The 22,376-nt window shown below is 33.1% G+C and overlaps 4 protein-coding genes and 2 long non-coding RNA genes across 8 annotated transcripts; 3 read left to right on the top strand and 3 right to left on the bottom strand.

Annotated features, from left to right (window-relative positions):
* Positions 1–1,008: 1,008 nt before the first annotated feature.
* On the bottom strand, positions 1,009–3,989 carry LOC105125727 (probable glucan endo-1,3-beta-glucosidase A6). The gene is made up of 3 exons (XM_011026293.1): positions 3,483–3,989; positions 2,089–3,390; positions 1,009–1,402 (listed from the first exon to the last, which is right to left on the bottom strand). The coding sequence occupies exons 1-3, from the start codon at positions 3,538–3,540 to the stop codon at positions 1,365–1,367; spliced, it is 1,398 nt and encodes a 465-aa protein (XP_011024595.1). The 5' UTR covers positions 3,541–3,989; the 3' UTR covers positions 1,009–1,364.
* Positions 3,990–10,210: 6,221 nt separating this feature from the next.
* LOC105125726 (uncharacterized) lies at positions 10,211–14,455 on the bottom strand. Its single transcript, XM_011026292.1, has 4 exons — positions 14,279–14,455; positions 13,383–13,442; positions 12,989–13,125; positions 10,211–11,261 (listed from the first exon to the last, which is right to left on the bottom strand). Exons 2-4 carry the CDS (start codon positions 13,423–13,425, stop codon positions 10,455–10,457), a joined length of 987 nt encoding a protein of 328 aa, XP_011024594.1. The 5' UTR covers positions 13,426–13,442; positions 14,279–14,455; the 3' UTR covers positions 10,211–10,454.
* Positions 14,456–15,488: 1,033 nt separating this feature from the next.
* LOC105125724 (Tetratricopeptide repeat (TPR)-like superfamily protein) lies at positions 15,489–17,066 on the top strand. 3 transcript variants are annotated; one of them, XR_842283.1, is made up of 2 exons: positions 15,489–16,874; positions 16,912–17,066. XR_842283.1 is itself a non-coding variant. In XM_011026291.1 (2 exons), the coding sequence occupies exon 1, from the start codon at positions 15,571–15,573 to the stop codon at positions 16,732–16,734; it is 1,164 nt and encodes a 387-aa protein (XP_011024593.1). In that variant the 5' UTR covers positions 15,489–15,570; the 3' UTR covers positions 16,735–16,748; positions 16,782–17,066. The 3 variants fall into 3 exon arrangements, 1 of the variants encoding a protein (XP_011024593.1); XR_842282.1 differs by having other exon boundaries at positions 15,489–16,879; positions 16,917–17,066; XM_011026291.1 differs by having other exon boundaries at positions 15,489–16,748; positions 16,782–17,066.
* Positions 17,067–17,387: 321 nt separating this feature from the next.
* Positions 17,388–17,983, top strand: LOC105125723 (uncharacterized). Its single transcript, XR_842281.1, has 2 exons — positions 17,388–17,432; positions 17,825–17,983. It is a non-coding gene; the product is annotated as an uncharacterized LOC105125723 (long non-coding RNA).
* Positions 17,984–18,986: 1,003 nt separating this feature from the next.
* FKBP15-1 (FK506-binding protein 15 kD-1) lies at positions 18,987–21,592 on the top strand. The gene is made up of 6 exons (XM_011026290.1): positions 18,987–19,118; positions 19,203–19,252; positions 19,433–19,495; positions 20,675–20,765; positions 20,888–20,992; positions 21,270–21,592. The coding sequence occupies exons 1-6, from the start codon at positions 19,055–19,057 to the stop codon at positions 21,356–21,358; spliced, it is 462 nt and encodes a 153-aa protein (XP_011024592.1). The 5' UTR covers positions 18,987–19,054; the 3' UTR covers positions 21,359–21,592.
* Positions 19,670–20,668, bottom strand: LOC105125721 (uncharacterized). Its single transcript, XR_842280.1, has 2 exons — positions 19,948–20,668; positions 19,670–19,732 (listed from the first exon to the last, which is right to left on the bottom strand). It is a non-coding gene; the product is annotated as an uncharacterized LOC105125721 (long non-coding RNA).
* Positions 21,593–22,376: the final 784 nt, after the last annotated feature.

Raw genomic sequence — 22,376 nt, 5'->3', positions numbered from 1 at the left:
CTAATCCAGTCCGAGTCGAGAGCTATCCGAGTCCCAGCGAATCAATCAGTTTTTTATTTTTTATTTTTTTGTGGAGACGATATTGTTTTGTTTTTGTCTTAATAAAACAATATCTTTTCACCTTTTTTTCCCCTTTATTTTGGTTAAAAAAATCCAATTTAAAATGTTAAAAAATTACTAAATTAACCATCCATGCCAAACCAGAATTTATATAACTATCATTTTGGAATTCATGGTTTTTACTTTTTATTTATCTTTTAGCCTTGATTTTTTAAAACTTATTTCAAATCTCAAACTCATCCTTGAACGTTACAAAATTATGCAGACAAATCCTTAATTTATAATTACTAATTAGGACTTGGATAAAATTACTCATCTACTTATCTTGACAATTCAATTCATGCCGGGGACTTTGACCCTTGATTTCATTGGCATTCTCAATCATAACATTCAAACAGAAATAAGTATTATTTTTTAAAAATTATTTTTATTTTATAAATAAGTATTATTTTTTAAAAAATATTTTTATTTTTAATGTCAACACATCAAAACAATCCAAAAACACTTAAAAAATTAATTCATAACAAACCAAATAGAATTAAAGAAAATAGAATTTTTAGCTAAAAAACTGAAAATTACAATTAAAGATGTGAGATTTTTAGCTGGAAAAAACTGAAAAACCGAACCTTAATTTAGCTCAAAAACCGAATTCTCACCGCTTATTTTACTAAACCAAGTAAAGAATAAAACTTTGTGCTGTAGCTCATCTTGTTCTAAGGCTCATCCCAATTATATTAAATCGTTGGTCACTTGGATTACAAGACTAATAAACCCCCCGAGTCTTCTTGACTTCATTAAAGAATGCACGAGGGATCGAGGCTGCCTGTGCGATAGACGGCCACCCAAAACTGGAGGAAAATGCGAAGACAAAAAGGTGCTGCTGACATGCATGACGTGCCAGATTCCAGGACCTGAATAGACCCTCTAGAAAGAGCCGTTGCCTTCGTGAAGAGATTTATTATTATTAAAAAACAATGACTAACTAAACAACAAACTAAAATAAAGTATGGACCCAACAACATTTTTGGAAACCATCTTAAGAATCTGCCCAAATTAGCACAAATTAATCAACTCTTTAATGAAAAAAATACTAGACCAAGGTGATTCAGGTGCCGTCCACTTTAATTAATCGTTGTTGAATCATGAAGCGTCCTTAGAGATATATTATTTCAATAAATAAAGTAATAATTAAACGGGGCACCAAAATCACTAGCTCTGCAAGATGAGAACACCAAAATCGTCAGTTCATGGCTTCCTGCATCCTTGTGCCCTTTGCCCAGATGGACAGCTCCGACAGCTCCCCCTCAAAGAGTTACACCTGGGAACTTGCAATGTCCAAAACCTATAATAAAATCCCGGAGGAAAATAAATTATTTTCTCAAACTAAGCGCGTGCGTTGAGCCTGAAAAAATATTATTTTTTTATGTTTTTCCATGCCAAACACAGGTTAAACAACATTGATAAACACTGCCTCGTAATATAGAAGAGAGATAAATATAAAAAGAATCACATATGAATGTGTTTTTTAAAAATGTGTTTAAAAAAATTGATTTTTTTTAGAATTAATTTTTTTGATATTTTTAAATATTTTTGATATATTTAATAGCAAAAATAAAATTTATAAAAACGACAGATCCCATCATCAAAATAGCCATAGATATCTACTTGTTACTGCCATAAAATTTCTTCAGCAAACACATGATTTTTTTTATAATTTCAAAACAGATGCTGCTTGCCAAATTTGAAATTCTCCATGTCGAAAGTTAAGGGCAAATGCTGCCTGCCAAATTTGAAAAACTGATGAAATTCTCCATGTCGAAAGTTAAGGGCTATTCTTGACCAAATCATTTATAGTTCAAGTGATCATCATGCCCTAATTTGAGCAGTCGCTCAAATTGGGCCCACCATCCCACAACTGGTCACATCAACGGTAACGAAACACCAAACAACAATGATCAATCAATAGAACGACCGTAGACAAACAACGGATATAAAGTAATCCTGAGGCGTTTCATGGAAATTACTTACTTGGATCCTTAGGCGTCATCGTAGCTAACCCGTTGAAGGAGCAGGTCCCACCACTTTTCTTAAACTGGGCCCAATACGAACTAAACGCATAACTCGCATGCCAAAACAACGAATCCGGCTTATAACACTTCTTTCCGGTCTGGATCGCGTCACAAGTTCCATTCCCCTGCGAACAAGCGTACGATAACGCATCTCGCACTGCAGTCTCGTTGACTCCTTTAGCAACCATGCACCAGATCTTCCCTTTATATGGCTCGTTATTGGTCGGAGCCGGCAAGGGCTTCTTGTACTCTGATAACGGCGTGTCTCCACTGAGATCAATCTCGTAGATTTTGGTCCCATTTGGGTACAATAATCCGAAATGTCGCTCCGTACCCGGACCCGGTTTCTGGTTCTCGTTATACAGGGCGAAGATGATACTGGGTATGACCCAACCGGGTCGGGCTGGGGTTCCGATTGCGGGTTTTGTTGTGAGTTTTTTTACGACATTGCGATTGAAAGTGGCTGAGTTGTAAATATTTGCTCCGATTTGGTCAATATCTCCATCATTAGGCCAACCCGTTTCAGCAATAAAAAGACGAACGCCCGGATACCCGAGCCGTTTCATCGCAAAAACGACAGCGTCTAACATCTGGTCTAAGAGGTTGGTGTAGGTTAAGTTTGTACCCGGGTCGGTGTATGTTAGGTTCTTGGCTTTGAAAAGAGCGTAGTCTAAATTGATGTTTTTGTAGTTGTCGGCCCAGGCGAAATAAGGGTAGACATCGATGAAAAAAAAAGATTTGGTCCGGTCCAAGAATCGCAACATCGGTTTAATTATCGGGCCCGAGATATCGGACCGGAACGTGCCATTCGATGGTGGGAATGAAGACTCGAGAACGTTTATCGCAGACGTGGTGCCGACTTTGATTTTTTTGATCTTGTGGGATTTTAAGGAAGCTTTGATTCGGCGCATGGCAGGTACAAGGTTGAACCATGTGCCCGTGTCAGGATTTGTGAGGATTTCGTTTCCGACGAGGAGATATCGGATTTTGACATCGGAGTAGTAGGGGACGACATTGGTTTTAACCCAGTGGTCTGAGAGAGATTGGCTTTTGGAGATGTTTTGTATGAGTTCGTTAGGGATCATAATGGAAACTTGGATGTCAGTGTCTTTGAGGGATTTAAGGATGTCTGGATTGGCATCATAGATCTTGACTCGTTTGGCTTTGAGGGATTTGATTAGCTCCACTGACTCTGAAGGAGATGGGAGATTGTTTCCTAGCTGACCGTAGTTTATGCCCACCTTGTTAGAGATCTCTGCACCTGCAAGTGTGAAGACCAATGGGGTTAGGGTTAGACTTAAAACAACACAAAACCCAGTTCGTCAATCTTAAAGAAACAAAAGATACACTTACTTGAAATGGAAACTAAGAGAGCGAGACTGAAGATGGGGACGAAACCTAACCCCATCATTGCTCTTTCGCGTCAAGTTATTTTAGCGGTTATGGAGAATAAGCAGAGGAAGGACCTGTAGAGAATGGAGATAACAGGGGATCTGAATGGTTCCAAGGAATTGAAGAGAGAAGGGGTTTTTTCAGACTTCTAGGGAGGCGTGGGGGTTTAAAACATGATGCGGGAGTTCAACTAGAGCACTGACCAAGGCAATAACTTGTTGAGTTCAGAGATATAGTGATGTCGGCTTCTTTTGTTGCTGTTGGGAATAATGTGCCAGGTGGGATACCAAGGAATATGTCGCTTTTTTTTCTCTTTTTTTTTCTGTCTTTAGCTTTTGTGGAAGGATAGAGAAAGGGGGCAGAGGTCGAGGGCGACGCAGAAAGAATAGAGTGAAATGAAGGCTAACATATGTGACAAGACAAGGGAAATAAAGGAGAGATGAGCGGGGCTTCCTGCGATGCCAGGCTTTTGCTTGGTTTCTAGGAAAGAGGGTAGAAAGAAGGCTCATGAGACAGGGAACATGATGACTTGGAAAAAGAAATGCCCATGTCAAAAGGTGCAAATTAGCCGTTTGATGCCGTGGCCCAGTGGCTCTCTGGTGGCTCGTATACAGTTTGTGCTTTGTGCTCATAACAAGCTTAGGCGAGAAGCAGCTAAGCAAGTGGTTGCCTTATGGTTTCTTGGCTTTTAACGTAGTTGTACGATCCCTCTTGACATAGATGTAGAAAAATGGTTGGGTTAGAATGTTGTGTTGTTTTTTTCTTTTTCTTTTGTTAATTGTGTTTAGATTGTATTTGATAATATCATTTGTAAATAATTAAATTTTATTGATTAAGCACTGTCTTTTTAGAGCTTAAATATAATGGTTATTTTTTAAAAGAAAATATATAAAAATAATATTTTTTTATTTTTTAAAATTTATTTTTGATATTGATCAATCAAAATAATAGAAAAGCATTAAAAAATAATTTAAAACAAAAAAAAATATTTTTAAAATTCAAAAACAAATAAAGTTAACCAACTTAAAAATCAACTCAAACTAAATTTTGAATCAACAATTTATTGATTATCCTATAAAATAAACCTGGTTTTTTCATGATTATGCTTCATATCCAAATCCTTAAGAATTCAATGCTTTTTATAGCTTAGTTTTATACGGTGTTTGGTAAGATTTTTTTAAAATATTTTATATTTAAAAATATATTAAAATAATATATTTTTATTTTTTAAAATATTTTTTATATTAACATGTCAAAATATATTAAAAAAAAACATAATTTGAATCCAACGCTACCTTAGTTATACAGCTCTTCTCAGTTAAGATGGATGGAGTCCCATTATGAGGCGTTTACCAGCTTCGTCCTTCTTGCGTAATGGCCTGGTGGCTATGGCTATAGATAGATTCGCTGGGAAAATTAAATGACTTTGCTGAAGAAATAAATTAAGGGCCAAAATAGACAACAAGCACTTCAAGAAAAAAAAAAAACCAGACAGACAGAGCAGCATCCTGCAATGCTTGATGGCTTTAAATGGTATATTAAATATTACTTTTTAAAGTATTTTTTATTTTTCACATCACAATATTAAAAAGTAAAAATATAATTAAATCACAGTACCAAACACAATATTAAAAAATAAAAATATAATTAAATCACAGTACCAAATAGCATGTAAATAGCCAGCGATGCTATTTATGTTATTTGAAGAAGTATTTGTGAGGAAAAAAACATTTTATATGGGAAAATACATCAACGTTGAATTGCCGGCACGTTAACGTCGCTATGTTCAACAAAGAGTGCTGTGATCGATGAGGGGTTTACCTTTTGTAAAGTGTGTTTGTTTTTATAGTTTAACATGTTTTTTTAAGTATTTTTTAATTTTTTTTGATAAAATATTAAATTTATGTTTTTTAATATATTTTTATGGTTTTAATATATTAATATAAAATTTTTAAATAAATTTTTAAAAGATTTTTTAATATATTTTTATAAAAATACTTTACACAACATCGCCAAATATATTTATTCTATGCCAATTTTGGCTGCCTACGGCCAAAACAATAGAAAGTTAAAAAGTACTTGATACGTGGTCGGTGTGCCTTTCTTTTGCTTTTCTTAATGAGCTCTTTCCTCGGACAAGTAGACAATGATGTGACCTTTTTAACTAAAATGGCTGTAAAAATCATTATATTTTAATTAATTTTATATATTTTAAAGTTAATAATAATATAAATTTTTAATGATTATTATATTAATAATCTGGGAATTCGAACGGGAGACTACAAGATTAAAAATATTATAAATATAGTAAGACTTTTAAAATATTTAATTTTATTTTTAATGTATTCACTTGTTAAAAAGTTGCGATTTATGTAAAAAAAATTATAAAAACTTAACAATACTGTACAGGAAAAAATATTATATTAAACTAGAAAAAGTTCATAGTAAATAATAAAAAATTAAAAAAATAAAATGAATAAAATTAACTAGAAAAAATATTTATTTTTTTTTAAATATTTTATGTGCTAGCCATCATATAAACTTGTTAATAAATTCTATATAATTAATAAGAAAAATATTATGTTAAGCAAGTAAAGTGAATATTTGAGTTACGGGGACGATTATAGACTTGAGAATTTGGAATAAAATATTCATGCGGAAAATACTGGAAAAAAAGAGTTAGAAAAACAAATAAAAAGTAGATGAAAAAAAGAAATAAGGAATGAAATTGATTATAGTTTAATGAAATTTGATATGGTATGGCTTAGATTTGATGGTAACATGTGTTGGAACTTAAAAAAAAAATTACTCAGAAAATAAATAAAAAATATTTGAAGGTGGGTATAAGGGGAGTTGACTAAATTGTCACACACACGCATATATGCTTTGGGTGACACAAAGATTAAGGGAAATTAACGAGGAAAAACTTAGAAAAAATCAAATATTTGAAAGAAAAATTGTGAGATCTTTTGTGATTAAACATGTAGACACCAGGATTAAGGGAAATTAATGAGGAAAAATGAGTGTTGTAAAGAGGGAAACCAGGAAGCGAGAGGAGGTGCCCATGATTTGGATCGGGAGATGTTAGAGAATTTGTATAGAGCGTAGATTTAATATAAAAAATTAGGTTAGAAGGTGGTATGATTAAACATGATTTATATAATAAATCAAAGAGAATTTGTATGGAGCATAGATCTAATATAAAAAATTAGGTTAGAAGGTGGTGAGTGGCCGGCCAAAAGAGGATGGAAATTATGAGTGTGGTGTTGTGTTTAGATGTTGTAATTTTATATTAGTAATGTGTGTAAAATGGATAATTAAAGGTCGTGATGTCATGGTGAAATATCTGAAATGTAAATTGATACATGGTAAATAATGCAAGGAAATAAAATGAATTAATGATAATATGGTTAAGTATGGACTCTTGGGATTGCAAAGATATTGGAGTGGTGTCTCTCTTTTGGAAACCGTGAGGAGCACCAAGAGTTGGGGCGACTGCAGCTGGAGGAGATCGACTTGCTGGATGTGCAAGTAGGTAATCATCACCTCATTTGAATTTAAAAGTTATTGACTGGTATTACTGCAAATACTTTGTTTGATTTATATGTACTTGTTGGAAATGTAAAATAAAAAATAAAAAAATAACGTTACAAAATTAAGGATTGATTGGCAACCATCAAATTATAATTGGAATATAGTTAATCAGATGAGTTTACCAGATTGATTAATAATTATAGAAGGATAAGTGATTAATATAATTTTAAAATAAATTCGAGTTCATCCACCAGCTCACCTTCACCAGTCGAATCCGAATTCCAATTATTAAATCAAGACAAATCCCAACGGGATTCGACACATGCACCTCTATATGAAAGTATACATTAGTAGCAACTTGCCAAAAACAAACCTTTAATTATCATTTTATTTGTTATAGATGCAACGTTCGGAAACTTCTATGGAGAATCGGACCAAATTTCCCATTATATAATTGGATGAAGTTGCCAGCCTCCTACGAAGCCAGTCCATTACACAGCTCTCGGTGCATAGAGACAAAAGTCCCAAGAACCACTTGTATAGGCGAATGATAGGTGTTTGTGTATACGATAATTATGGGTTTAAAATGTTTTTTTTAATATATTAAAATATTATTTTTATTTTTTAACTATATTTAAATAATTTTAACATATATGAAAATTTAAATTTTTAAAAAACACAATTTACGCTTTCAAACACTGCTTGTGTGACTGGGGCTTGGATATAAATTTACCGTATGGACTGCTCTGCACCGCAGGCAGCGCCCAGACATCACATTACCTGGGACAACAACCTCTTTTTTCTATTTTCTATGACTGGTTGTCTCGGGGGATCACATTACCTGGGTCAACAACCTCTTTTTTCTATTTTCTATGAATTTTATATTTACACAATCTTTTTTTAAAATGCATGGCATTTGTTATATTTGTTGTGTTGTGATGTACTATGATGTGTTGTTGTATTATATTGTGCTGTGAGATTAAACGTGTAAAATTACTTAATAATTAATTGCTGTACTTTGTTATAAAATCATTTAATTGTTTGGTAATTTAGTGTCGTGCTGTTTAAATTTAAATTTAAATTATCTTTCAAAACATAATTTCATTTAAATATTTTTTAAAATCAATTATTTACTTGAAAAGAATACACAAAATATCATAAAACTAATAAATAATTAAATTAAGATTCATACAAGCTCAACACAGTTTCTGTGTATATTAGGAATCCTAAGGGATTGGTCCAGCCGTATTTACATGTTTAGCCAGGGGCTTGGAGGTTTGCTCTTTCATCTCCTGTTTGAATCTCTCGAAGACTGTGTTTGGGAATATATATAAAATATATTTTTTAAATTTTATATATGTTAAAATTATTTTAATATACTAATATTAAAAATAATTTTTTAAATAAAAAATATTATATTAATATATTTAAAATAAAAAATACTTTAAATCACAACTTCTATTATAATATCAATTTAATCTAAATCTCCTGATACCACAGACCTTCTGTGATACAAGGACTTGGTCTCGTGTGCGAAAACTAGCCTAGGATACCTGCATTTCCAAAAAAGAGTGTATATTAGGGTAAATTGCATTGTATATTTTTATAGTTTTGAAATATTTAATGTTTTATATATTATTTAAGTGAAATAAATAGAGTTTCATCTTAAAAACCTTCAATTCTCGTGTTTTTTTTTATAATGAAACAAATATATCTTTAACTTTTAAAAAAACCCACTTCCAGAAATTAAACAGCTAATTTTTAAAATCTTTAAAGAATCATTTTTTATATTTTTAATTGTTTTATTTTGAGGTAAGGCAACAAAGAAAAGTAGACGGCCAGCACAATCTTAGCGTTTGAAAAGGATGGGACGTGGAAGGAAGAAAAGTAAGGAGAGGACAAGGCAAATCTCAAGGCATTTTACGAGCATGGGAACATAAAACGAAACTAGAAGGAATGTAAAAATGTAGAGAAAATATTTTCTCATGCAGGTCCCACATAAAATAAACGATTCTCTCCTATTCTAAGAGAAAGTGGGGGGGAAAACTTAATAAAATATCAATTTTATATTTTTATAATTATTTTTCTCCCACCTTTTCCAATTTAGATTTTATCAAAACATATTTTTTTAACTTGATATTAAAACATTTTAGCTTAAAAAATATATATTTTTTACCAGTCAACCAGTCTTTTAAATAAATTTATTTTATTAAAAAACAAATTTATATTTACATGTACATAAATTTTACCAAAACTGATATGTATTTTAATTGAGAAAAAATATATATAATAATATTAAAAGGGTGTTTGAAAATATAATAATTATTTTTTTTAAATATTTTTACTCAAAAATATATTGATATCAACGTATCAATATGTGCGTGTATATATATATATTAAATTTTTTAAAAATGTCATTTCAAAGACGCCCCAAACGACTCTCAAGTAGATAGCTATCAATCCAAATGCATATTAGTCCCCAATCTTCAAAATCTTGCAGCCTGACACCGACTCAACTGGCCATCTTGCAGCCCAATTGTACAACGCTGAGCTCAATTGGCTCAATAAATAGAACAAGAGCGAGCCTCCGAGGGTCAAATTGAGCGAAGAATTCTATCTACACGGGGACACAAATCATACTTGAGGTGGATGGATTAATCGAAATTCTAAGATGAGCATTATTTTGATACTGAAGCCAGCTATCCTTGCAGCTCACTTTTTATCCCATGAAACAGTAGAGAACCATCTCTGATCACCATGATGATGATGATGATTCGGGGAGTTGTTTTCAAATATTTAGATTATTTTTTAAAATATTTTTAACATTAATACTCACATGTATATTTTTATATTTTAAAAATACTTTTTTAAAAAATTAATTTTTGTTTATTTATTTACTTTAAATTAATATATTTTTTGATATTTTATTATTGTAATGTGCTGATGTCAAAAATAATTTTTTAAAAATAAAAAAAATATTATTTTAATATATCTTTAAATAAAAACATATTTTAAAAACAACAATTCTACATTTTAAAAAACTAAACAGTGATGTGATACTGCCAGTGAGACTGCTATTCACTTATTGAACATTTGTTTGTCGAAAGCATTCACTTATGTTTGTGCATGAAGAACATGCACAAGTACTACAGAGGTGCTTTAACTTTAATTACCTGCCATCTCACTAGAACCATTGCCTGTTGAGAATTCTTTTGGCCAACTATCAACTACACAATTCGTTTACTCACCGGTTGGCAGGAGTAATTTAAGGTGCTCAAATCTGATACACATGTGACATGAGCCATTTTCAGGAAAAGCAAGCAACTCTACAAATGGTTAGCTATTACCCCCATCGGAAAAAAGGCATTCAAAATGCTACACCATTAGAAGGATTCACTACTATGGAAAAGCTTTGTCTTGGAGAAGCTGGTTAATTTTCTCCAGAACTCGATCAAGTCTTTTCTCTTCTTCTTCCTTGCATTCCAGCATCTTCTTGTAGCGTTCTAGAATTACTTGTACAAACTCTTGCTCTAAAGCAGTTGAAGGAAGCTTATTCAACTCTCCCAGCCTGTTATCTTGATCCAGTTCTGGCTTCGACGATGTTTCAATCTCTGGGGTCATTCCATCTATCTGATTTCCTCTCTTATCCAATTCTGCTTCCCTGTCCTTCCTTCTTGCTGCAGCTTGCAATTCTCTCTCCAGACTAGTTGTCCTTGTCAAGATCACACTCTTCTCTGCCAACGTAATTTCTAGCTGTTTTTTCATCTTGTACCCTACCACTACCAATTCCGACCTTAAGAATCTACAGTCAAAACCTTGTTTCTCCAAATTTTTTATCACCTTTACTAATGACTCCACATGTTCGGGTGAGACGCTTTTGTCTATCGAAACTATGTCCCTCACCTCAAAGAGGAAAAGCCAATACTGACAATATAAGAATTCATTTTGCTCTGATTTGTTAGGAAATTCAAGAATCACCTTCGGATCTTGAGGAAACACTCTAAAAATGTGGGGATAACACTTCTCCATCAACTCCTTCACTGGCATTTTTTCACTCCTTTGCATTGGTCCAGGTTCCAATTTGTTATCTTCCTTCAGCTGCATTAGGTACGCATGCACTTCCATGGGGTTCTCTGGATCAATTTGGACATGTACTTTCTGTTTCTTTGCTGGTGGATTTGTTACAGTGTCCTTTCCTTCCTTCACCTGCATCACAATTCCAAAATTCAAACTGCCGACACAAGCAAAGCTTCATACTTAAGTTAATCTATGTGTCTTCCATGCACAGTAGCAATATTGATTTTGGTAAATACTTGGAAACGGTTTCTACATGTTAAAATTTAGTGTTTACTTTTATTGCACATAATTATAGTTGGTTTTTTAAAAAATGTTTGGTAAAAAAATTCATTAAGTGTTGATAAAATCCATCCTAGAACCAAGCTCAAATATTTATTTCTTTCTAGGTGCATTAACAATTCTTTGTTCATCTTTTACTCTACCTTAAAATATATGTATTTATATATGTATACTGCATCTTAATATTGAATTTTAGATGTTAATTAAATAATTAATGTTTAATCGTCTATAATATAATATTCAACAAAGATTAACAATTGATTTTGAGATTACTATGGGTAATGTTTATAAAAGGAACTTTTATAATAGCATAGGGTTAAGGTAGAATTGTGGCTTTTGTTGGTGGAAGCGACCAAATTTATTCATCAAGTCATATGAAAAAGGGGGAATGATCTATATTTCAAGCTAGACTATCAAGTAAAATTGAAGTTTGTATAAACTTAGTCCAAGAAATTGTAAGGATCTTTAGTGAGCTATTTTTCACTTTGTTGAAGGTTGGATAATTGTAAATCTGGATCTCTTTTGGTTTCATCTATCAATGTGTCAAATATATAGTGCAAGGTAGTTCCTCTAACAAAATTTTAAGTGAAGTTAGGATTTGGGATGGACACTCTCCACATATATACGACCACATGTCATTCCTATACATGCATAACAAAAACAACACGATACCTGTATCAATCTGCACAGCATGCAGGTATGCAAGATCCTGTAGTACATAAAACAAACAAAACCAACCAGACCACCTCTTGCAAGCAGGAAACACGACTTTTTGATGAGAAGGGACTTCTTTCTAGCATTATCTAGAAAATTAGATAGCCACATTTACCTACCTGTTCACTTTACGTCCAAAACATACTTTTTTATTTTGAATAATAATAGCAACTGTCAGCAGTGACCTATCAAAGTAGAATTATCGAGTATGGTATTTTTATCATCGAAATCAGGTTGAGAAAATAGTAATTCTACAGAACAGTTTTGCCATATAAGATATGCCCCAACAGCAATTTACCAGCTCATAGAACTCTATAAGACAACCCCCTTTTCAGTTTTTTAAATAGTTGAAGAACAGTTTAATGCATCATCCATAAAAGCATGCATGTCTAAGATGGTTGGTTTTTCCAGTGCCTTACAAGATATCACAAATTACGAGGGCAAGTTTTTGAAATGAAATAAATATACCATTCAAGTTCTTGTGCTTTACAGAATTCTTGTTTCAAGAAAGGTTATGACCAGGGCATAACATTCAAGTGCATTTTCATTCCTAAGCGATTTCAGCATCTACAGATAAAATCAATTTTAAGGATTCCATTTCTTTCCGTTCATTTTGCCCTGGAGTTATACAATCCACAAGGATGCAGTAACTTGACAGATGAATTTAATATTATTGGGGTTTACCAATCATATGCTAAGGCATTCATTTTCTAAGACAGCAAAGGAATGTTCTTGAAGTAAAATCTATAAAAGTAATGCGTCCCACCTGATAATATCATTAAGCTCAAAAAGATAGTGCAGAAGAAGTAACTATCACAAAATAGTATATTCACGAGAAGGAAACTCCAAGACATCCAACTTACTTCAACAAGTTGGTTGAGAGTAACTAAGGGTATGTGACGCATGTTAGCAGGTTTGCCACCACGCTCAGGATATTTAGGAACTTGGGCATCAGGAATACCAGGAAGCGTAGCTGAAGATGAACCTCTTCCTACAAAGCCTGTTATATTTAATCGAGTACTTAATTAGTGGTGAAAATTTTGAAATCATGATGATAATAATGGTGGGAGGAACAATTCTATCATATAAAATAAATTATTTGATATATTTGTCAAGCAATCAACATAAACAAATAAACAAAATCCAATACACGAAACCAATAGATATTTGCTTCACTAGCACAAAACCACCATTTTTCATTCAACTTAAAAGATAAATTCCCATTTGGAAGCATGTAGAGGTTACAGTTGAGTATACCAGTAGGATGTCCTATAAGTTTGCGTCTTCGTATGCTCACCATCTCCGCATCCACTCCTCCTATAACAAGGCATAAAGGTGTAGTTAATGGCTCCAAACAATGAACGACTACCATCTTTATTCATAATCAAAAAGGGCAAACCATTTACGATATAATTAATTTATAACTACCATAAGCAATATAACCACAACGAATGACAAATAAGAAACAATCGTTTACCACATAAAAAACACTTAAATTGCAGAGAAAAAAAAAGGAAAAAGAAATGGAAATTAAGCATTTGATTAAGGACCAAGGAACACAGTATTCACAAAGAAATGGCAGCAGTCGCAAGCATATATCACTATTAATCATCTAAACGTAAACCAAGCAGCCAATGCCATTCGAATAATCAAATACATGCAGTTCAGTCAGATAAGACTGCAAAAATTAAGCCATTAAGCAGTCATTAATATAACTAACTTGCCTAACAAGCATTCACGAGGTTGAATATTCTTTCAGAATCCTAAGTTAGAAGAAATTATTAATAAATCAGGAAAAGGAGCAACAAAAGCTTAGAACATAACATGAATCTAAACGAAAAAGAACGAAAAATAATGATAAAAGTGAGTCACCGGCAAGGATGCAATATTTCGTAATGTAAGCAAGAAAACTACCGTAACCACGAAGGGTCAAGCAATAGTTGCATCCATGTTCAAGATTCGAGAAAATACAACATGGGGAAGCAAAAAAATAGAAAATTAAGAGAAACCCACATTAAAAAAAAATCCCATTTTTTACAATAAAAGAAAAAAGATCAAAAAATAATCACCGCCCACAACTTTGCAAGACAAGCAAGGGGGAGAGCATGCAACCTTTCAACACAAAAAGAGAAAGAAAGGGTGTTGGGTAAAACCTGAGACAAACAGAATGCGATTGTAGCAGCGTAGAAGCCAAGGAGCATTACCTCCGTCCGGTCTACAGTAGTGTAAAGCGAACTGACGCTTGGATTTTAATCACCTACTCCATTGAACTCCCTGACGCTTTTCAACGGGAGCATTCCTGGGCTGGGTGGGGTGTTCTAGTCCTGGCCTAAGCTTGTAGTGATTTTTAGAGTAAGCCCATATGCATATATAAGCTTTAAATTTGTCCAGGGTAAGCTAAATTGTTAATTGTTTTGATAAAGGTTATTGATCTTTCAAAAATTTTAATCCAACTATTTAATTTAGTCCATTTATACAATTAATTTAGTTTTTTGAATGTTATTTTTGGAATATTATTTGGATATGTAATTTTATATTTAAAAAATATCAAAAAATATATAAAATAAATACAGATTTTTTTAAAATTATATTATTTCGATATAAATATTATTTGGATGTGTAAGTTAACATGTGTCGGAAAGGTTCGAGGAAATAGTTTGACAAAAAGCTTTTTCAAATATAACACAACCAATGGAAAATTATAGATGAAAACTGTGATATTTAAAAGAAGACATATTTATATAAAAAAATGATCAGTGCTGTTTTTTTATAAAAAAACCGCATTTTCCACATGTAATTTGTTTAAATGATATAGTTCTTACTCGCAATTTTTTAAAAAACTCGCTGGGGGAAATTACGGTTTTTTTAAAAAAATTATTTTTTCTACTGTTATTTTTTTAAAAAAAAATATGCTATTTTTTTTAAAATCTAAATTTGCTATCTATCATTACCATTATCTCTTCCCACATTAAAAAAAATTATTGGTTTTCATAATAGGTACTGTTTTTTATCAGAGAAAAATATATTTAATTAATAAAGTAACTTATAATTTTTATATTAAACCTTACATATAATTACATTTAAATATTAATTTTATATTTCATTTAAATATTAATTTTATAGAAATTAAAATATTATTTTTACATGTGAAAACTTATTTTAAAATAATTTTAATTAAATATATATTTTTTAAAATCCAAACTAAAATTATTTTGTCGAAACTTTTTTTATTGTTTTTTAAAATATTTTTTAATTAAAAAACATACAAATAATATTTTTATTTTTTTAAAATTATAATTTTAAAAAAATTTAATTTTTTTAAAAATACTTTAAAAAAATGCCCCAACCAGGCCCTAACCCGGCAACTTTCGCTTCACATAGAAGAAGGTTCGTTAATTCTTTTTCTACTTCTCCCCCTTCTCTCCCGTCTCACCCTCGTTGGAAAATGCCTCATGTGAGCATAAATCGCCTCCTCTCCTCCACTCTCAAGAAACCCAGACTTGTCTTCTCTCCACTCCCACCTCCATCCACTCGTCAAATCACCGACCCTTCACTCTATCACCAGCACCGCCCATTCTCCGAAAACCCCCAATCCCAACCGCCCGAAATCCCATTCCTCAAAACCCCAACTCGAACCCCACTCGAAACCCAATTCGAAACATGGACCCAAAACCTCAAACCGGGTTTCACCCCAACCGATGTCGATACAGCCATCCGGGCCCAGTCCGACCCGGATCTCGCTCTCGATATCTTCCGTTGGACGGCGCAGCAACGTAATTACAAGCACAATCACATGACCTACCTGACCGTGATCAAAATCCTGATCAGCGGCAGGCGATACCGCCAGGCAGAGACTCTAATCGAAGAGGTGATTGCTGGTGCTTGTGAGATTAGTGTTCCACTATATAATTCGATGATTCGCTTCTGCTGTGGCCGTAAGTTGTTGTTTAATCGCGCCTTTGATATCTATAAGAAAATGTTGAAATCGGAGGATTGTAAGCCCACATTGGATACTTACACGTTGTTGTTTAATTCATTGCTTAGGAGATTCAATAAGTTGAATGTTTGTTATGTGTATTTGCATGCGGTGAAATCTTTGACGAAGCAAATGAAGGCGTCAGGAGTGATACCGGATACTTTTGTTCTCAATATGATCATCAAAGCTTATGCTAAGTGTTTGGAAGTGGATGAGGCTGTGAGGGTTTTTCGCGAAATGGGGTTGTATGGTTGTGAGGCTAATGCTTATAGCTATAGTTATTTAGTAAAGGGACTCTGTGGAAAGGGGAGAAATGGGCAGGGTTTAGGGTTTTACAAGGAAATGAAGGGTAAGGGGTTGGTGCCCAGCGGGAGTACTTACATGATTTTGATCTGTAGTCTTGGGATGGAGCGGAGGTTCGAGGAAGCAATTGGGGTTGTGGTTGACATGCTGGGGGATTCAATGTCGCCTGATCTGTTGACTTATAGGACGGTGTTGGAAGGCTTGTGTAGGGAGGGAATGGTTGATAAGGCTTTTGAGTTATTAGAGGAGTGGAGGAAGAAGGATGGATTCATGGGTGAGAAGAATTATAAGAGTTTGTTAAATGGATTGCATTTTGTAAGTCGGCAGTAGACTCCGTGCTCGCATTTAGAATTTTTATTCCATTGCCTGTGTTCGCTACTTTGTTGGATGTGAATTCCTCATTAAATCGGAGGCAATTGTCTGCTTGAAGATGGAATTATGAGCTGCAGTTATCCACACTAACAATATGATTGCTTGAAGCACATTGGATACTGTATTCTGAGCATCTTGCTCAAAGTTACTGGACGTGCGTGGTGATAGTGCTGCGGCCAATGCAGGAGAAGAGGTTGCTGTTGCTTCTGCCTTTCAGGAATGGGATAATACTAGCTTTCCCATGATGAATGTAGACTGTCTGACCACTTAGAAACCATGACAATAAAGTGGCCTAACATTCATATTGTTTTGGAATATTGTGAAACATCAAGTGTGCATGTTAGAGCTGGCTTAGTTTCATGTGGAAAATCATATATTATGGACGTTAACTTCTTTTGCTTCAGTAATGGAAGACATTGTAAGTGAAGTGTGCATGTCAGATCCGGCTGAGGTTCTGTTTGGGAACGCTTCAAAAAAATTAATTTTCTTTTACTAAAAATTAATTTTTAAAAAATAAAAAATAAATTATTTTGATGTATTTTAATATAAAAAATATTTTAAAAAATAATTTCAATTACATTTTTAAACAGACGTTCAGTCACCTGTGGAAAATCATACTTTATGGACATGAACTTCTTTTGCTTCAGTGATGGAAGGCATTGCAAATGAAACTCAAATTCTTGCTTCAAAACCAACTATATCATAGCATAGTTTTTAAACCCGGCCCAGTGGCTGGCCCGGTCCAAGGCCCGGGTTCCGGGTTTTGACCGGGTCACCGGGTTTTGACCGGGTCGAACGGGTCGGCCGGGTCAATTTCTATTTTAAAAAAAATTCAAAACGACGTCGTTTTAATAAAAAATAAATAAAAAAAATAAATAAAAGTCAACGGGTTTTGCCGAGTCGTCCGGGTTTCCGGGTCGTCCGGGTCTATTTTAATATAAAAAATATTTTAAAAAATAATTTCAATTACATTTTTAAACAGACGTTCAGTCACCTGTGGAAAATCATACTTTATGGACATGAACTTCTTTTGCTTCAGTGATGGAAGGCATTGCAAATGAAACTCAAATTCTTGCTTCAAAACCAACTAGATCATAGAATTTGCTTAACACAGTAGCACGCATCCTTTGTTTTTTCTTTGTTGTATCAGTGCCATTGGATTGATGTTTTCAGAATGAACAAAACTGGCATTGCATAACCGCTAAAATTCCTCCTGGTCTCCCATTTTGTGCATGGATTGATGCATTTGGATTGAAGTTGTAACTGGATTTGGTAGGGCAGTCCACGTTATGCCAATTCTCTAGTCCTGTAGCAGCTGACATCTTCTTCAGCATCGGCATGTAAATGCACGAAGTGTCTATTCGGAAAGTAGCCAAATGGTTCACATATAAGTTTATCCATATACCTTGCCCCATAGATGCCTTGACTCCAAGCAGAAACGTTGCGATGCTTCTCCATTAATTTTGTAAACTGGTCTAATCCCCTCACGTTGTTACTGGTAGTGTGTGTTTGTGTGTGTATAGAAGGATAGTTAAACATATTTTCTTATTTCATACATTTTCACTCATAATTTATATGGGCAATATTTTTTAAAATTTAAAATTAATGATACTTGTTTAATAACTAAAATTCTAGTTTCAATTATATTTGAATAAATGTTAAGGTTTTTTTACCCTTTTTGGTTGATAGGATATTAAGACGACGGAGAACATCTTAGTTTGTTTTTACAGTTTGAAAATGTTTTTATAAAAAATATATTTTTTTAATTTTAAGAGTGTTTTTAGATTGATTTAATATATTAATATCAAAAATAAATTTTAAAAATAAAAAAAAAATATTTCAATGTATTTATAAATAAAAAATATATGTACTTTATTTCCAGATTGCAAAAATTCTGTTTCCATACACATTTATTTTGTGTTCCAATCTCCAACATTTCAAGCAATATTTTTGCTTCTCATGTCTTGTCTTTTCTATTCTAAATATTAGAAAAACGCTGGAGATTTTTTAAAATAAGAGATATTATTTCAGTTTATTTTTTAACCTTATCTATATATCAACGTGGGTTTATAATGTATCCAAGTTGACTTCCAACCCATACATCGATTAAAATACCCACAATCTAGGGCCTGGCCCAGACCAGTGTAATACCAGGCTGGGTCCGGGTCTGATAAATATGGTTCGCGCACCTCTTCCATGTTATATAACGAGTCTCCGTCTCCTACTGAGCGTCAAACAGAAGACACACCACGCACAAGAGAGACCGCAATTTGCAAAGATGGGCTTCAACTGCGCATCCAAGGCGACCGCGATATTCCTTTTGCTATCAGTGTCAGCGCTGGGTAATTATCTGTGAGATTTATTTAGATCCAATCATTAACAGCTTTCTTCCTTTTGATCTATAAATTCAGTCTCGTCTCTCGCAGTTTCCGCCAAGAAATCCGGCGATGTCAAGGAATTGCAGATCGGCGTGAGGGTAATCTCTGACTAATTCTGTTGCTTCCGTTGATTTTTCTTCTAGGGTTTTAAATATAAGAAGAAAAACCTTGAGACTTACAGAGGTCCCACTAATATAGCATTTCAAGTGTATTTTTTGAGTTTTTTTCCTGTCACATTTTCTTATATTTTGAATTTCTTTTCTTATATATCGTTTCAGTACAAGCCCGAAACTTGTGAAGTTCACGCTCACAAGGGAGATAGAATCAAAGTACACTATCGAGTAAGTCGGATCGCAGTTTTTGTATGATATTTAATCTATTTATCCATTAGACCTTACATTATTGAGTGCAAGGATGAAGTTGTAAAATATTAACAGTAACTATACTGTCCACGTTGTGTTGTGATATTTGTTGAATTGGAATTCGTTCTAGCTTCGTTTATGTTGGCATTTTTCCGGGAGGATTTGGTGATATACATCTGGCAGAAGTAGATTAGTAATTTGAACATAATTTTTAAACTGATTGTTGGGCCGGACTGAAATTTTTCTAGCATGTACTACGAGACTTATTATTTTGAGGGATAGTTGCTTGTAATCAGTTTGGGTCGTTTTTTAGTCCAATTTAGGTTCAAAAGATGGCGTTTTGGAATTTGCTTTATTTTTCTTGTTAGTTTTGGATTTCTTTCTTATTTTTTCTATTTATTTTCGGTTTCGTCTTCTTTTATAGACTAGGCCGGTTTGACCACTATATAAACAGTTAGCGTGTTATTTTCAAAGCATTTTTCAGAATGATTGAATTTCAGAAAATATTGCAACAAAGTTTTTTCTACAATTGAGGATTGTAACCTTAGGACTTGAGAAACCCTAGTTTTTTCTTTTGTTATATGTTGTGTTAATTGATATTAGACTATGTTGGCATTTGTGAAGAGATTGCTAATTTTAGAAATTATAGATTTGGTGACTAGTCGTATGCTTTTGTTATGTCTTCTATCGATGATATATTATTGGCTTTGTCTATGGCTGTTTATGTATTTTTGGAGCTTAGGTCTCATTATGTATCTCCTAAGGGATGCAAAGTACGTGCTTGGCATGCCCTTTTTTAATGCAGATTTTTCCTAGTATTTGTACTTCATTTCATTTGTATCTCATCCAACTCTAAAGTATACAACACAAGGAGGGATCCTAAGTGCATAGGATAGGCACCTGTTAATTGGACATGTAAACAAGCATAGCCCCATTTTAGAGGATGATGGGCGCCACTTTGGAGAAACACTGGCATGGAACAAGAAGTCTAATGGCTCCTGTGACTTATGGTCCCCCAAAATGATTGAACAAGCTTAAATGCATAGGATAGATGATTGTTAGTTTTGTTTATTTTTTCTTTTCTGATTTCTTTGAGTTTGGTTTCTTAATTCCACCTATCAATTCTTTTGCTGATATCATAGGTTTTTTTCTGCACAGGGAAAACTCACTGATGGAACAGTTTTCGACTCCAGCTTTGAAAGGGGTGATCCTATTGCATTTGAGCTTGGCAGTGGTCAAGTTATCAAAGGTCTGAGCTGCATTAACAACCATTGCTTTAATCAATCTTTTGGTTTCTTTCTTCATATATATATATATATATGTGGTTTGCATGGAAATTATTTAGGCTAACATAAAATCCATCCACTGCAGGATGGGACCAAGGACTGCTGGGAGCATGTGTAGGTGAGAAGCGAAAATTGAAAATACCTGCAAAACTTGGTTATGGGGAGCAGGGATCCCCTCCTACCATTCCAGGTAATATATTATTTCCACTCTCGTATTGAAACCCTTCATACTGTTTTCATTAGTGAGATGCTGAGTTATCTTTGCCAAGTTGGTGTTTAGCTGACTTTTCAGGACTAGGATAATTTATGATATTGCTTAGAATCTTTGGTTTGGTTCTATTTGATAAAACTATCATGATAGACACACACACACCCACACACACACCCATTGATTTAACTTTCCTGTTTCGTTACTTGGAATCGTGATCGGCATACAGTAATATGTGGTGGTTATATGAAAATTTCAGGTGGAGCGACTCTAATATTTGACACTGAGCTTGTCGAAGTGAATGGGAAAACATCAAGTGGAGGGGGAGCTAGCGATAGCGAGCTATAGTCAGTATTCTGTGCAATGGCTTTCGCCATGGTTACTTGTCACCGTTTTTGGTAGCTCTTGCGGCCAAGCCAAAAAAAAAAAAAAGCATTGGAATGGATACTAGTCAAACCGGAAAACATTGAGATAATTTGCTGGCTACATGTAATAAATGTGGTTTTATTTGCTTATTTTAACAACCTATGATTTTGTCTCTTAATTTTTAGAAGTTGGCCCATATCTTAATATTTATTCAAGACACTGTTCGTAAACTAAGTTCAAACTAGGTTATAACATGAACAAATAATTTTCATGTGAATGAAAATTGAAGTGATATAATATGATGTCATGTAACCTATATATGAACAATAAAAAAATATAGCAAGCCCACCATGAGGCTTTAGATGTTCATGTGCTAATTGCACGATACATCCATGTATGTTCAATCACAAACCATGGAATTGTAGTTGTAACTGTTACTGTTAATTATTATTATTATAATAAAAAAAAATAAAAGAGGAGGGGAAATACTATTCCCCTATGCACACTTTATAGTTTGTTGTAACATTTGTTTTTATCTTTTAATATTAAGATTATTAAAAATTAAAAATTGTTATTTATTTTGGTTTTTTTAATTCAGAATTATTATGATATCAAAAAAATATTCTACAATAAATTGATGTTCAACTTTACAATTGTTTATTTTTTCTATTATGATATTAAATAAAAAAACTGTTTGCCATATTGTTAAATAAAAACTCATTTTGAAAAAAAAAATGCTTTATGATTTATTTCAATTCATTTTTTTTATAGGTTGATATTAATCTTAGAAAAATGTAACAGTAGTGGGTTGATGTTCTTTTTTTAGCTTTTTTATCAAATTATTAAATAAAAAATGATTATAGAAAAAAACATAATTATTAAAAATTAAGTTTTATGATTTATTTTTTATGGGGTTATTTTGATCTAAAAAAAATTAGTATTGAGTTGGTATTCGGTTTTTGAGTGCCTATTTTTTTTACCATACAATTAAATAAATTTT

This window comes from Populus euphratica, unplaced genomic scaffold, assembly GCF_000495115.2.
Source record: "Populus euphratica unplaced genomic scaffold, PopEup_1.0 scaffold58.1, whole genome shotgun sequence".
NCBI classification, from domain to species: Eukaryota; Viridiplantae; Streptophyta; class Magnoliopsida; order Malpighiales; family Salicaceae; genus Populus; species Populus euphratica.
The sequence above is the reverse complement of the archived record's forward strand: the minus strand, read 5'-3'. Positions and strand labels throughout refer to the sequence as shown.

What these genes read in the sequence shown, in the direction of transcription:
- LOC105125724 (XM_011026291.1), top strand. Translation starts at nt 15,571, where the DNA reads ATGCCTCATGTGAGCATAAATCGCCTCCTCTCCTCCACTCTCAAGAAA.
- LOC105125726 (XM_011026292.1), bottom strand. Translation starts at nt 13,425, where the DNA reads ATGGTGAGCATACGAAGACGCAAACTTATAGGACATCCTACTG. An exon ending in ACTTATAGGACATCCTACTG is followed by an intron (nt 13,126 to 13,382) that starts GTATACTCAACT and finishes TAAATATAACAG; the next exon opens with GCTTTGTAGGAAGAGGTTCA. An exon ending in CTCTCAACCAACTTGTTGAA is followed by an intron (nt 11,262 to 12,988) that starts GTAAGTTGGATG and finishes ATTGTGATGCAG; the next exon opens with GTGAAGGAAGGAAAGGACAC.
- LOC105125727 (XM_011026293.1), bottom strand. Translation starts at nt 3,540, where the DNA reads ATGATGGGGTTAGGTTTCGTCCCCATCTTCAGTCTCGCTCTCTTAGTT. An exon ending in TCTCTTAGTTTCCATTTCAA is followed by an intron (nt 3,391 to 3,482) that starts GTAAGTGTATCT and finishes TCACACTTGCAG; the next exon opens with GTGCAGAGATCTCTAACAAG. An exon ending in GATGACGCCTAAGGATCCAA is followed by an intron (nt 1,403 to 2,088) that starts GTAAGTAATTTC and finishes ATTTTATTATAG; the next exon opens with GTTTTGGACATTGCAAGTTC.
- FKBP15-1 (XM_011026290.1), top strand. Translation starts at nt 19,055, where the DNA reads ATGGGCTTCAACTGCGCATCCAAGGCGACCGCGATATTCCTTTTGCTA. An exon ending in AATTGCAGATCGGCGTGAGG is followed by an intron (nt 19,253 to 19,432) that starts GTAATCTCTGAC and finishes ATATCGTTTCAG; the next exon opens with TACAAGCCCGAAACTTGTGA. An exon ending in ATCCCCTCCTACCATTCCAG is followed by an intron (nt 20,993 to 21,269) that starts GTAATATATTAT and finishes TGAAAATTTCAG; the next exon opens with GTGGAGCGACTCTAATATTT.